Source organism: Marmota marmota, unplaced genomic scaffold, assembly GCF_001458135.2.
Source record: "Marmota marmota marmota unplaced genomic scaffold, marMar, whole genome shotgun sequence".
Taxonomy (NCBI): domain Eukaryota; kingdom Metazoa; phylum Chordata; class Mammalia; order Rodentia; family Sciuridae; genus Marmota; species Marmota marmota.
In genome coordinates this window covers 858,111-872,981 of record NW_025999897.1, presented here as the reverse complement: position 1 = coordinate 872,981, position 14,871 = coordinate 858,111, and the positions used below count along the sequence as shown (strand labels likewise).

General features: G+C 34.6%; 1 protein-coding gene across 8 annotated transcripts in view; it reads right to left on the bottom strand.

Moving 5' to 3' along the window:
• Nucleotides 1–14,871, bottom strand: part of Tanc2 (tetratricopeptide repeat, ankyrin repeat and coiled-coil containing 2) — a 429,902-nt gene that overhangs the window by 49,841 nt on the left and 365,190 nt on the right. For all 8 annotated transcript variants that reach the window (XM_048798117.1, XM_048798120.1, XM_048798121.1 and 5 more), the window contains one exon: nt 3,607–3,715. In XM_048798117.1, the coding sequence (XP_048654074.1) occupies nt 3,607–3,715 (109 nt within the window). The remainder of the gene's footprint in view (nt 1–3,606; nt 3,716–14,871) is intronic.

The following is a 14,871-nucleotide window of genomic DNA, read 5'->3' as shown; positions in this document are numbered from 1 at the left end:
GATGGCATTAGAGCAGATTATGCTAAGTGAAGCTAGCCAATCCCTAAAAAACAAATGCCAAATGTCTTCTTTGATATAAGGAGAGCAACTAAAAACAGAGCAGGGAGGAAGAGCATGAGAAAAAGATTAACATTAAACAGGGACTAGAGGTGGGAGGGAAAGGGAGAGAGAAGGGAAACTGCATGGAAATGGAAGGAGACCCTCACTGTTATACAAAATTACATATAAGAGGATGTGAGGGGAAACGGAAAAAAAATCAAGGGAGAGAAATGAATTACAGTAGATGGGGTAGAGACAGAAGATGGGAGGGAAGGGGAGGGGGGATAGTAGAGGATAGGAAAGATAGCAGAATACAACAGTCACTAGTATGGCAATATGTAAAAATGTGGATGTGTAACCAATGTGATTCTGCAATCTGTATACGGGTAAAAATGGGAGTTCATAACCCACTTGAATCAAATGTATGAAATATGATATGTCAAGAGCTTTGTAATGTTTTGAACAACCAATAAAAAAAAGAAATGTACTGATAATGGTGATAATGGCACAACTGTAAATGTATTAAAAAATCACTGACATGTACAAGAAGGGAAGTTACACAGAAGATGGAAGGAGAACCTCATTGTTATACAGAATACATATGATGTTGTAATGAGAAAAAGAAAAAAAAATGTGTTACATTAGATTGGATAGAGAGAAAGGATGGGAGAGGAGGGGAGGAGTAGGGAGGATAGGAAGGGCAGCAGAATAGAATAGACAATATGATTGATGTATGTACATTCCATGTATGTATTATACATCAAAATGCATTCTACTGTCATGTATGACTAAAAAAAATAAATAAAAATTTAAAAAAATTGGTGAATTTTGTGTGGCATACAAAGTTATTATTTGATAAAGCTGTTAAAAACAATTAAAAGGCTCCACAGACAGCCAAATATCCAGAAAAACAGATCCTCTACCTTCTCATGTTTTAAGTCATTTTTGATACATATGCATTTTTCATGAACAAAGATAAGACAAGGGAAATTTAAAATTGGAAATATAAATTGAACTGTACATTACTGCTGATGAGAAGCTATTAGTGGAACTGACTGTAAACTATAAAGCCTGTCTTTGCCTTTTCATGACCTTTAGCTGATGGGGACTAAGAATTTTAGCAGTCTGAAGAGAAGCTAAATCCTATCAAGAAAGAGCACTCTGCATTTAAACTATAAACTGCAGCACCAAAAAAAAAAAAAAAACATGGTCCAAGATTTTATGCTTCAGCTTGCACTCATGTCATCACTGTGTGCTGCATACAGGAGTTATTTATGGCCTGAATCATACAGGGAGCCAGTCTTATCTCAGGCAACCATGTTGTTTGCATCAACATTAGATAAAACTGTGTTAATGACAGAAGTGTATGTCTTAAATGTAGCTCTCCATGTACTGAAAAATCACACTTGGTTAAATGAATCTTCATGCTATTTTTCTGTTAATGTAATGTTTATTTGGTGCACAAAGGCAGGTTTCAACTTTATTTTTGCATCTGATCCTATGCAGATGGTGATGTTAAAGATTAGTACTTAAGCCATTCTTCAATCTAACTGAATAAATGTATGATCTTAAGAGTTTATGGGAGTAGAAGACCTTTTACAGTTCACTTAAAACTGGAACGAGATAATCTTATCTGTTATTTTAGCACCACTCTGCTTCCACTAAGTAAGGCCATTTTTGGCACAGTGATTTGTTAGACAATTAGGATTCCAAAAAAGGACTTGTCACTATAGACTTCATTCCTGTCCATCTGATGAACAATATTCTCTGGGTGTGTGCTTAATACTGGTTAGAATTTGCTAGGCTCTTAGATTTGCCCTTAATGTCATTTTTCTGAAGAGAACTCTTTAATCTTTACAAAAACTCTTTGGGGAAAGTGACCATTTTTTTTTAATTGGTAAATTATAAATAATAGTGGGAATCACTGTTACATCTTCATACATGCATACAACAGAATAATACAATTTGGTCAGTTTCATTCCCCAGTAGGTAACCTTTTCTTCCCTTTATCCCCTACCCATCCTCGGCCTTTTCCCTCTACTCTACTGGCCTCCCTTCTATTTCAATAAGATCCTACACTCTTTTTCTCTATATAGAGTCCAACTAATGAGAAAAAACACATGACCTCTGACTTTCTGAGTTTGGCTTGTTTTGCTTAACACAATGCTCTCAAAGTCCAAACATTTTCTTCAAAAGGACATAATTTCATTTTTTTCATGACTGAATAAAACACCACTGTGTGTGTGTGAGACATATTGTATTTTCTTCAATCTAACTGAATAAATGTATGATCTTAAGAGTTTATGGGAGTAGCAGACCTTTCACAGTTCACTTGAAACTGGAACGAGATGACCTTATCTGTTATTTTAGCACCATCTATTCATCCACTGATGGATCCCTAGGCTGATTCTATAATTTGGCTATTGTGAATTAAGCTGCTATATCATGAATATGCATATATCACTATAGTATGTGACTTTAGTTCTTTAGGATAAGTATCAAGGAGTGGTATATAACTGGGTCATGTGCTGTTTCTATTCCTAGTCTTTTCAGGAACCTCCTTTACTGATTTCCATAGTGTTCGTACTAATTTATGGCTCCATGAAGAATGTATAAGTGTTAAGGGGAGATAACTGTTTCAGACATCTGTATTTCTCAATTCCAAGGCAGGAAAAAAGCTCTGAAGAGAGACTGTGGGGATTGGAATAATCAGGTGTAAAAATAGCAAACTGGGGGCTAGAAAAATCAGGACAACAAATTTCCTCCTCTGCTTCTATGTGCTAACTCAAAACTGCTATCTGGACTACAAATTCCTAGAGATTGTATCTTTTTAAGTTTAGTATCCCTAGTCCTAGTACAATGCTTCAGTAAGTGTTGAATAGATGAAAGACAGCATGCATATATGCACAAACAGATTAAATATGGTCCCTCTTCTGGATGCTTCAGTCCAGTCTTATGAAAGTTGAGAGAAGCTGATATTATAGAATTCTTGCAAGTTTTGAAATAGCTGGGGAAAAACTGGAATTACAATTTGAGAGAGACTGAGGAAGTAGTTCCAAGGAAGGTTACTGCTAATTCCAGGCAAGTAGTTTAAAAATCATAGCCTCAGGAATATTAAAATCCCCACTAAAACAATTAAAAGAAAATTAAAATATTAGCTGCTCTCTGTAATTTTTAAAAAGACATTGTGAAAACTGTGCTAATGACAGTTGTTACAATATAACTATCCTTAGGATATGGTAGGTGATATATGGAGCACACGTGTATGTGCATATATGCTCCATGCCTAGGTGATCACGCATAAGATATTTCCTGGAAAGCCTAGAAACCCACTAAATTGAAAGATGGCCAATGTAAATGTTACTGTTAACCTATTAACTGCACTGTAAGACAGGGATAGTTCTCTTTTTAAAGACTGAGGGAGGAACAGGCCATGTGCTTTTGCAGCAAAATAATTTCAGAAAGCAAGGACTACACTGAAATAACAGCAATTTCTTTTCATACACATAATGTTAAGGTAAGTCTGCTAGAAATGGAAAGAAAGAGGGCTTCCATTTCTCTAATTACCTTAAAGATGTGTGCTTTGAGGATGTGATGTCCCAATTCAATAGTCTGCTGTCGGTTTAGTTTTCCCTCTTGGCGAGAAAACCAGAAGGCAAGTAATGTGTGACCACTCCTGCAAAGAAAAAGAAACTCATTTTAGAAAGTTTAATGACTCCATTCTGCTTTTGGTGGGGAAAGCAGGTCCAGTTATACCTCAATGAAACTGTGTCATCATCCAGTTTCTTGTGGAGGAGCACTTGCTACTTGGCAAATAATGAGTATTGGAAGGTTCCTAGCTTTTATTAGTCCTTTACCTAAATCACATGTATGAATAGCATAAAACATCATTTCTAGTTGGCGTATAAGCCATCCCGCACACAGATGGCACTAAAAGATTTTCATTTTATTTTCTGTCTCTGTCAGCAACTCTCATTTCACCAATGCTTAAATGTCAGTGTTCCTCAGGATCTCTATATTGGTCTTTCCTATTCTGTCCTATGCCTGGATTAGATCATTCATTCTCAGAGCCTGCCTATATATACATCATGGATAGCCTATATACTTTTTCTCTGTCTAGACTTCTCTTCTCAACCTTAGACCAGTATCCATCTAACTATCTATAGGATTCCTCCATTTGGAGGTCCCAAAATACCTAAACTTGACATGTGTTAAACTGGATTAACAACCTCTTTCCTAAATGAAGTCTACTCTGATCAGTTTCTACACTTTCCCTCAAGCTGAATAAAGTACTTTCTTTTTAGTGCTACTAGTATAGATTGTATATACCTCTAGTACAGTATTTACCACACTGTCACATGCTCTCTCTTCCACTAGACTAAGTTTCCTAATGGCACCCATCTCCCTATATCTTCTTGTTAACAGATTCCCAATTTGATCATGAAAAGGAAAGCTCTTCTTTCTGCCTCTGGATATTGTTTTGTTTGCTCACAATGCCCTGAACTGCTTCCTAAGTCATATGGTTAGCTGGTGAAGAAGACAAAGCTGAAAGGGGTGCTAGGATAAAAGAATGGCAGAAAAATACAGCCCGAGCTCTGACTGTATAGCATCTAAATTGTCCTAATTTTGAACTTTTCATTTAATGAAATAATAAATTTCTCTTTCAATTGGATTTCTTTTCTAGCTTGAAACATTCAAATGATACAGTTATTTAACTGTCAATTTGTCTGTATGCATGTGTATGTATATATACTTGTGTATGTGTGCATGTACACACAAATAAAGCCATGGATGAGTCACTTAAAGTAATAATTCTTACATCATGAAGCCTACAATAATTTCACTATTAATAACAAGATAGAATTTTGATGTGCATCTTTATATTTGACTTGCAGTGCTTGCTATTTCTCTTCAGTGCCTGATCAACAATGAAAGCAAGCACTATCATCTTTCTAGCTAGATGAGATTAATACACAGTATTTGATACATGTACTATGTATGTATACACACACACACACACACACAGTATGTGTATTTCTATGTTTAATTGTGAAAGAAATCTGGATTATTTATATTCTCCATAATGCCTAACACAACTTGTTACATATAAAAATGTTTAATAAAAAAATTTTAATTAATTATTTATTTTAATTAGATATATATGATAGCAGAATGTATTTTGATTCATTGTACACAGAATGCATTTTGATTCATTGCTACTTACAACTGCAGCACAACTTTTCATAATTTGTCATTAAGGAAAGAATACTGGATCACCTTTGGAATGCATCTTCTCAGCACATTTGTTAGCTTTTAGCAATTATGGATACTAGAACTGTGTCTCTACTATCCACCAGGTTAGTGTCAGCAGACTTCTGTATGCCACTAGTAACTCAACTTTTCCATTCCTTTCACTTGGAGTCACAGAAGAGGGAAATGAAACCATTATCTCAGTTTCAAGTCTAATGGCCAAATTAAACAGACAGAAAAGCAGCAAATAAATTTTTGCTGGTGCTGCTTCCCTGAAAGGAGGCCCAAATGTTTAATGAGCTTTTTTCTTTTATACTAAATTCTGGCTACTTAGCCAGGTTTAGTTTGAAGATATCTCACACTGAATTCTGACAATTAAGCATTCTTTCTTTCTTTTCAAAGCTTCGATAAAGAACCAGAAGAAGAGAGGTGGGACAGTGTCCATCTTTCACAGGAATCATCTCAGATTTCATGTCAGTAAGATTTTGAAAGGAAATTCTAATCTTTGGCTTCACAAAATTTCTCAATTATAGTGGATACAATGCCAGCATGTTAAGTGGATAAGATTAAACATAATGGAAAGGAGGTTTTTTGACTGGGAGAATGTCCAGAAAAGTATAGCCTACGTGGAATTATCACCATCAGCTGAGGGTCTTAGACCAGGGTTGTTTTGTACTCACAAAATCTGGAAATTGCCACTGAACTTTTATTTATCTCATCAAAGCTCAATTTATTTGGTAGGCTGTTTTTAAGAGCATAGAGAAGTTAGATTATAATGAAAAGCATTTATAAGATATCTTATTCTTGAGATCTAAAATTTCTATACCAATATTAGCAGTGAAATTATTGTAGCTTTCCTGATATTAAGAATTATTACTTTAAATGACTCATCCACGGCTGTATAATAATGACAAGAATTCCTGAATATAGGCCTCTGATCTACTACCTGTGCTTTAGGCTATGAATCAGAATCCATGCCTATTAGGATTAAGGTTAAAAAAACTTGTGCTTGGCAAAGAAATGAATATTTAGTTAGACATAGAATTGACTCTGCCCTATTTTCATTCTACTGCCGTAACTAAGGAATCCTGCTATGATGCTTTCATTTCTCCAGTGTCCATCTCATTTTCCTACAGATGACAGTAGGAAAATGAGATGAACAATGGAGAAATGACACTTTTACTGATGCACTGAGGAGAAACAGCAAGCAATACAGATAAGGGATAAGATAAAAGTGATAATTATAGTTCATTTATTTTTTAATAGAAGTATGCTACTTTAATTCATAAAAATGATTCTGATCAGCTCATTAGACTCAAAACTTGTGGTGGTTAGGACACAAAGGCTAACACCAATTCAAATCATATACTAGCATTTTCATTTGTATCTTATTCTTCTGACAAAAATGGTACCACTAGCTAACCTGCAGTCTGAGTGTGTTTTACTACACTCAGGTATGTTTCTTTTCCCCTTATCATTAGTTATTCATTCCTGAACCTCATTATTCTTTTTGACTCCTAGCCTGACCATGTTCTGAGATTACTGATTGCCTCTTATTTGCCAGATAAAGTGGTTTTCTTTTAGTTTTTGATTTTTTTCTCCCTCCAGCATTAGGCCTTATTCACTGCCTCCCTTTTTTGAAACCATTTCTTGATATCTATGATACTACCTTGGTATTTTTTAAAAAAATCTTATTCCTTCAGGGATTTAATTTCTTTGCCATATGTCCTATTAATTCTTCTCTAGGTAGCTCTCTTTCACCTCAATGTGAATGACTCCCACAGTGACACCTCAAACTCTTGATATTTAGTTTGGCTTTTCTGACTGCCTGCTGGATCTCTTTACCTCCTGGATCTCTCAACCTCCATGACTGTCAAATGAAAGTCATCTTTTGAAGTTGAAGCTTTCCCTTGAACCCAAATATCCTCAGGTCTTTTGTACTTTTTTTTTCAAATGTTGTCAGTCAGAGACATAAAACCTAGTAGCTGTTTTTCCTCTTTTCTTTATACTTTCTCACCTGGATAATTAATTGAAGTGTCTCATTCTCTCCATTTTATTATTCACTGCCCACTCTTTGGCCCATCCCAAGAATATATATTTCAAAATCTTCATCAAAATTCTGCTAAAAATTCTTCATTTGCTTTATATTTCCTCTGATATATCAATTAAACCCTTAGAATGGTATTTAAAGGTTTTCCATTATTTGTACTTTGTTTTTTTGTTGAACTTTTCCACTTTATCTTAACTTTGAATATCAGACTCAGAATATTTATATATTATTTATATATTATTATATATTTTTATTTGTAGAATTTCAAGCATGCTTTCCCTCTGCCTATATTCCCAGTCTTCATTTCAGTTCATACCATCTCCTCTTCGAAGCTTTCCCTGGTACCTATGAGAAACTCAGAGGTTCTTTCTTTATGTTCCTATAGTACCTGGTACATAGCATGAAGCACCTAGGCAGGACAATACTGTTCTCATATCAGTCTTTCTGCTAGAATCTACTAAGGATAGAAGTCATGTTTTTTCACATATGTATTCCTAGGTAATAAATATTTGCATAATGAATATGTAACAATAGTTTATTTGTATACCATCTTGTGGTTTTGAAAATACTTTAATAATTTTTAGATTCTCACAAAAACAATACCATAGGCACAGGAATATATATTACTCCTAATATTGGGTGGAATGTGTAAAAGAAATACACTAATGCAAAGAACAATATGTTCACTTGTACAGTACAAGCTCTGGATGTTTAACATAATTAAAATCAGTAACCATTAATTTTGACATTTTTTGATTAGCATTTTGGGAAAGAGTAGTTAATAAGGTAGAGTGAACTCTAATATATGTGATGTGATTGTATTCATGACTGAATACAACTACGTTTTCCCTCTGTAATTAAAGATGATAGTAATCAAAATTGATTTGAGTTCAAATGTTCATGTGTTATAAAAGCTATGGGTTGGGGGATGGTCCCCATAGTGTTTATAATGAGACTGCCCTTGTGATTCAAAGTTACCCAGCAAATTTCCCTGTCTGCATTCATAAAACTGCCTGTTTGATTCTGAAACAGTCAAACATACCTAGGTAAAAACCTGGTTCTGTACTTAGTAATTTTATAACTAAGGACATGCTTCTTAACCTCTCTATAAAACAGGACTGTGGTGAGAATTAAGAAATATTACGTGAATTATATTTTGTACTCCTTTTGTATACTCCATAGTAACTAGCACATTGCTACATTAAAGGAATGACTATGTCCTCAAACAGAACTTTCATCTCCATTTTATTCTTCACTGCCCACTCTTTGGCCCATCCCAAGAATATATGGGATGAAATGTAACACTCTATCCTTACCCCTCATTCTTACCCCTTCTGACTCTACCCACTATCTGCGGCCAAAAGAAAAATCCACAGATTAGAGAAAATTACTGGGGTACAGATGTTATTCACTATTAGTCAAAGCAGAAAAAATTTGTAGTATAACTTTAGGCAGAAAGAAGCATAAAAACAGAGAAAAATGGTCTCTAAGAAATAAGGCAATAGTTAACAAGAGGAATAAAAATTTCTCATGCAGACCAGAGGTTTTTGGGAACATAGTAAGGCTTACATGTGAGACATATTTGATTTTAAATATTTTAGAATTAATCACAGGTCAGAATTGAGGATCCTCCCCCAGCACTATCTTCGCTCATCTCTTCAGGATATATGTACTTTGACAAAAGTCACAGAAAGTGGTATCCAGAAATGAAGAGGGCAGATCCTCCTCCATTCTTATTTTCAGTCATCAGTAGACCCTTGATATGGATACTGGAGACAGATGATACTCACTCTTGGACAACTATGAGTTATAAGGCAGTGAGGAGCTACTGTCACTTCATGACTCTGTTTCATATATCTCAAGTGTTCAGAGATGTGGAGTCTTTTAGCAAAAAACCCTTTCTAAAGTTCCACTTCACTGCCATTTAACAGTTTGGAAGTTGTACAAAAGTTGTTTTACACAATATATACACTGACACTATGTTTGTTTTTCTAATAAATTTTCACTTAGAACCCCAGGGAGGTAGCAAATTTTAAAGTTTCTATTTGTTATGCTAGAACATGCTAACAAATGGACTCAGTATTTCTAGAATGGATGCCTTTCATCATTCTGGTCATAGTCACTAGCTGCATAGATTTCATTAACTCTTGTGATGACAAATTTGACAGAGAATATTTTCATGTTTTAGAGAAACACTTAGATACTTTGATATTCTGCATGATGCTCAGATGTGACAAAGTGGTATATAGGTACAGCTAGCTGAAGAGGAACTGCTTATAATCTAAAGTCCATCTAATCTATTTTATAATTTTGGCTGAAATAATATGTGCTGCTATGGAATGCTTTAATCATAGAGGCAAAGGTGGGGAAATTACTTGGGGAGACCTAGAGAGATAAAAATTATGGGGCAGAGATGACCTCCTGGCCTACAAAAGGTTGTGTTCTCCTTCCAGAGTCAAGAGCTGTTCTTGGGAAGTGAGTACCTTGCTAGAGACCTTGCATTTAAGTGGGGTCATGGAATTCAGTTCTGGTTAATGAAATGTGGGCAGAAATTATATTCATCACTTTAGACCTGACCCAGAAAAACCTGCTCCTCCACTTTATTTCTCCCTATCTGCCAGCCAAGACCATCAAAAAGATACCCTTGGAAGCAGCGTGCTAAAGATGGCAGAGCCTCCATTAGACTGGTCCCTGAAACCCTTTGTAGAGCAGACCTCTTCTAAAACCATATGATACCTTTGGACTTTAAGTCAATGAAAAATAAACTTCTACTGTGATAAACCACTGGGGTTTTAGGGTTTGTTTTGGCAGTCAGCATTATCTTAATTTAAACAAAAAGGATTTTGAGTGATTGATAACAGGGAGAAGGATAGAAGGATGGAGAGAAAGTAGGAAGACTGAGGGAAGTATTCATCTCAACGTCAGCAAAAAATAACAACATATTATTCTCATAAATTAGATATTTGGAAAAAAGCTGAAATTATTATACCTTATCATAAGACAACTAAAGCAGACTCCATGAGAACAGAAGAGGAATAGTTCTTGTGCTGGATGACAGGAACTAGTCACACAGTATATATAAAAATGCTTGTTTTATATTCCCATTAGCCATCCAGTGTAAAAGACTCACTATTCCTAACAACTGTTGTTTATCCTCAGTGAGTATGAAATAATTTTTTAAATTCACAGGACAGCTAATTGAAAGGATATTAACTGTGTCACCACCAATAGATTCCTTGCCATAGCCCACCATGAACTAAAGGTGAAAGAGAGAAGTTGCTTTATTTATTTTTTACAGTTCTGGGGATTGAATCCAGGAGTGCTTTATTTCTGATCTATATCCTCACTCCTTAATTTTTTTTTTTTTTTAAATTTGAGACAGGGTCTTACTAAGTTACCCAGTCTGGCTGGCCTTTAACTTGTGATCCTCCTGCTGCAGCCTCCCCAGATGCTGAGATTACAGGCATGTGTCACCACTGCTAACACGAAAGTAGCTTTAAATGAGTATTTCTCTGGTGCTACAAGGGGTCTTTACAAAAAGTAACTCATAGAATCATCTGATAAAGTGACATTTTCAGTAATGATACCATCAGATTATCACTGTTTAGGACAAAGAGGAATTAGTGCTTTTGCCAAGAATCTCCTTGCCTGTGCCTCACTTTCTGCTAGTTGTTAAGAGGACAAAGGTGTTACCTGGTCAGGTTGCTAATATGTTCTGTTAGCTCCTGAGCCCTAGTAGAAATAATATCAGTGGGGAACTTAAAAAGAATTTCCTACCAGCTCAAAAATACTTACTTTGGTTAACTATACCAATTTACATCTCTAGGGAGGAAGGGACCTTAAATTGCCCTTCTGATAGCCAGATTTCTAGACCTCCTCATCCTTTGTATCTCTTTTAAAATTAAGTTTATTTTTAAAAATAGTATATTCAAATATAAAAATGTATATAATAATAGCATAACAATGTTTCAATACATGTAGACATTGTATAATGTTTAAAGCAGATTAAGCATATTTGTTTCCTCACACATTATTTCTTTATAGTAAAAACTTTAAAAATCCTTTCATTTAGCTTTTTGAAATGAAATCCCCAGAACTGTAAAAAATAAATAAATAAATCAACTTCTCTTTTTCACCCTATTGTGCAGTAGTAGCATACCAGAACTACCTGTTCCCATCTAACTTAGTGCCCACTAATCAACCTTTCCATATTCTTTTCCCCCTACTCTCAACTTATTATGAGATCAACTTTTTTAGTTTCCACAAAAGAGTCAGATTATATAGTACTTGTCTTTCTGTGCCTGATTTATTTCATTTAACATAATGATCTCCAGTTCCAACCATGTTGTCACAAAGAACAAGATCATTCTTTTTTTATGGCTGAATAGTATTTCAAAGTGGATATGTACCACATTTTCTATTTTTTTTAAGATTTTAAAATTTGTTTTAAGTAGTTATACATGACAGTAGAATGCATTTATGCACTTTGATATATCATACACAGATGGGATATAATTTCTCATTTTTTTCTGAGTGTACGTGTTGCAGAATCATATTGGTTATGTAGTCACATACATACATAAAGTAATAATGTCTGTTTCATTCTACTATCTTTCCTATCCCTACATTCCCTCCCCTCCCATAACTTCCCCCTACCTAATCTAAGGTAACGCTATTCTTCCTAATGCCCCCCACCTTATTGTGAATTAGCATCCGCATATTAGAGAAAACATCTGGCCTTTGGTTTTTTTTTTTTAGCTTAGCATGATATTCTTAGCATAGCTTATTTTGTGGGATTAGCTTAGCATGATATTCTCCAACTCCAACCATTTACTGTCAAAATGCCATAATTTCACTCTTTGTTAAGCTGAGTAATATTCCATTGAATATATAAGCCACATTTTCTTTATCCATTCATCTACTGAGGGACACTTAAGTTGGTTCCATAATCTAGCTATTGTAAATTGAGTTGCTATAAACATTGATTTTAAATCCTTTGGGTATAAATCAAGGAGTGGGATAGCTGGGTCAAATGGTGGTTCCATTCCCAGTTTGCTGAGGAAATCTCCATACTGCTTTCCATAGAGGTTGCACCAATTTGCAGTCCCACCAGCAATGTATGAGTGTACCTTTCCTCCACATCCTTGCCAATATTTTTTGTTGCCTGTATTCTTGATGATTGCCATTCTGATTGAAGTGAGATGAAATCTTAGTGTAGTTTTGATTTGCATTTTTCTAATTGCGAGAGATGTTGAACCCTTTTTCATATATTTGCTGATCAATTGTATTTCTTCTTCTGTGAAGTGTCTGTTCAGTTCCTTAGCCCATTTATTGATTAGGTTTTTTTTTTTGGTGTTAAGATTTTTGAGTTCTTTATATATATTAGAGATTAATGCTTTATTGGAGGTGCATGTGGTCAAGATTTTCTCCCAATCTGTAGGCTCTCTCCTCACTTTGTTTCCTTTGCTGAGAAGAAGCTTTTTAATTTAAGTCCATCCCATTTATTAATTCTTGATTTTACTTCTTGTACTTTAGGAGTCTTGTTAAGGAAGTCAGATCCTAGGCTGATGTGGTGAAGATTTGGGCCTATTTTTTCTTCTATTAGGTTCAGGGTCTCAATTTAGTACCTAAGTCTTTGATCCACTTTGAGTTGATTTTTGTGCAGGGTGAGAGATAGAGGTTTAATTTTTATTTTGCTACATATGGATTTCCAGTTTTGACAGCACCATTTGTTGAATAGGCTATCTTTTCTCCATTGAATGTTTTTGGCATCCTTATCTAGTATGGGATAACCGTATTTATCTCTGTGTTTGTCTCTGTGTCCTCTATTCCACACTATTGGTCTACAAATCTAGTTTGGTGCCAATACCATGCCATTTTTGTTACTATAGCTCTGTAGTATAGTTTAAGGTCTGGTATTGTGATGCCTCCTGCTTCACTTTTCTTGCTAAAGATTGCTTTAGTTATTCTGGGTCTCTTATTTTCCAAATAAATTTCATGACTGCTTTTCCTATTTCTATGAAGAATGATGTCATTGGGGCTTTAATAGGAATTGCATCAAATCTGTATAATGATTTTGGTAGTATGGCCATTTTGACAATATTAATTCTGCCTATCCAGGAGCATGGGAGATCTTTCCATCTTCTGAGGTTTTATTCCATTTCTTTCTTTAGTGTTCTGTAGTTTTCATTGTAGAAGTCTTTTACCTCTTTTGTTAGCTTGATTCCCAGGTATTTTATTTTTATTTTTTTGAGACTTTTGTGAATGGAGTAGTTTTCCTAATTTCTCTTTCAGTGAATTCATTGCTGATGTGTAGGAATGGGTTCGATTTATGGGTGTTGATTTTACATCCTGCTACTTTGCTGATTTCATTTATTAGTTCTAAGAGTTTTCTGGTGGAATTTTTTGGATCTTCTAGATATAGAATCATGTCATCAGCAAATAGTGATAGTTTGAGTTCTTCTTTACCTATTTGTATCCCTTTAATTTCTCTCTTTCATCTAATTGCTCTGGCTACAGTTACAAGGATGATGTTGAGTAGAAGTAGTGAAAAAGGACATCCTTGTCTTGCTCCAGATTTTAGAGGGAATGCTTTCAATTTTTCTCCATTTAGAATGATGCTGGCCTTAGGTTTAGCATATTTAGTTTTTACAATGTTGAGGTATGTTCCTACTATTCCTAGTTTTTCTAGTGTTTTGAACATGAAGGTGTGCTATATTTTGTCAAATGCTTTGTCTGCATCTATTGAGATGATTATATGATTCTTGTTTTTAAGTCTATTAATATGATGAATTACGTTTTTTGATTTCCGTTTGTTGAAACAACCTTGCATCCCTGGGATGAACCCCACTTGTTTTTTAACATTTTTTATATATGATTTACCAGAATTTTATTGAGAAAATTTCTATCTATGTTCATTAGGGATATTGGGTGTGAAGTTTTCTTTCCTTGATGTGTCTTTGTCTGATTTTGGTTTGTGGGTGATATTAACCTCACAGAATGAATTTGGAAGGATTCCATCCTTTTCTATTTCATGGAATACTTTGAGGAGAATTGGTGTTAATTCTTCTTTGAAAGTCTTGTAGAACTCGGCTCAGAATCCATTTGGTCCTGGGCTTTTCTTGGTTGGTAGGCTTTTGATGCGTTTTTCTATTTCATTACTTGAAACTGATCTCTTTAAATCATGCATGACCTCCTCATTCAGTTTGGGTAGATCATATGTCTAGAAATTTGTTGATGTCTTCAATATTTTCTATTTTATTAGAGTATAAATTTTCAAAATAGTTTCTAATTATCTTCTATATTTCAGACATATCCATTGAGATATTTCCTTCTTCATCGTGTATTTTAGTAATTTGAGTTATTTCTCTTTTTCTTTTTGTTAGCATGGCCAGGGGTTTATTTATTTTGTCAAAGAAACAACTTTTTGTTTTGTCAATTTTATCAATTGTTTTGATTTCATTGATTTTAACTCTGATTTTAATTATTTCCTGTCTTTTACTGCTTTTTAAAATTTTTTTAGTTGTACATGG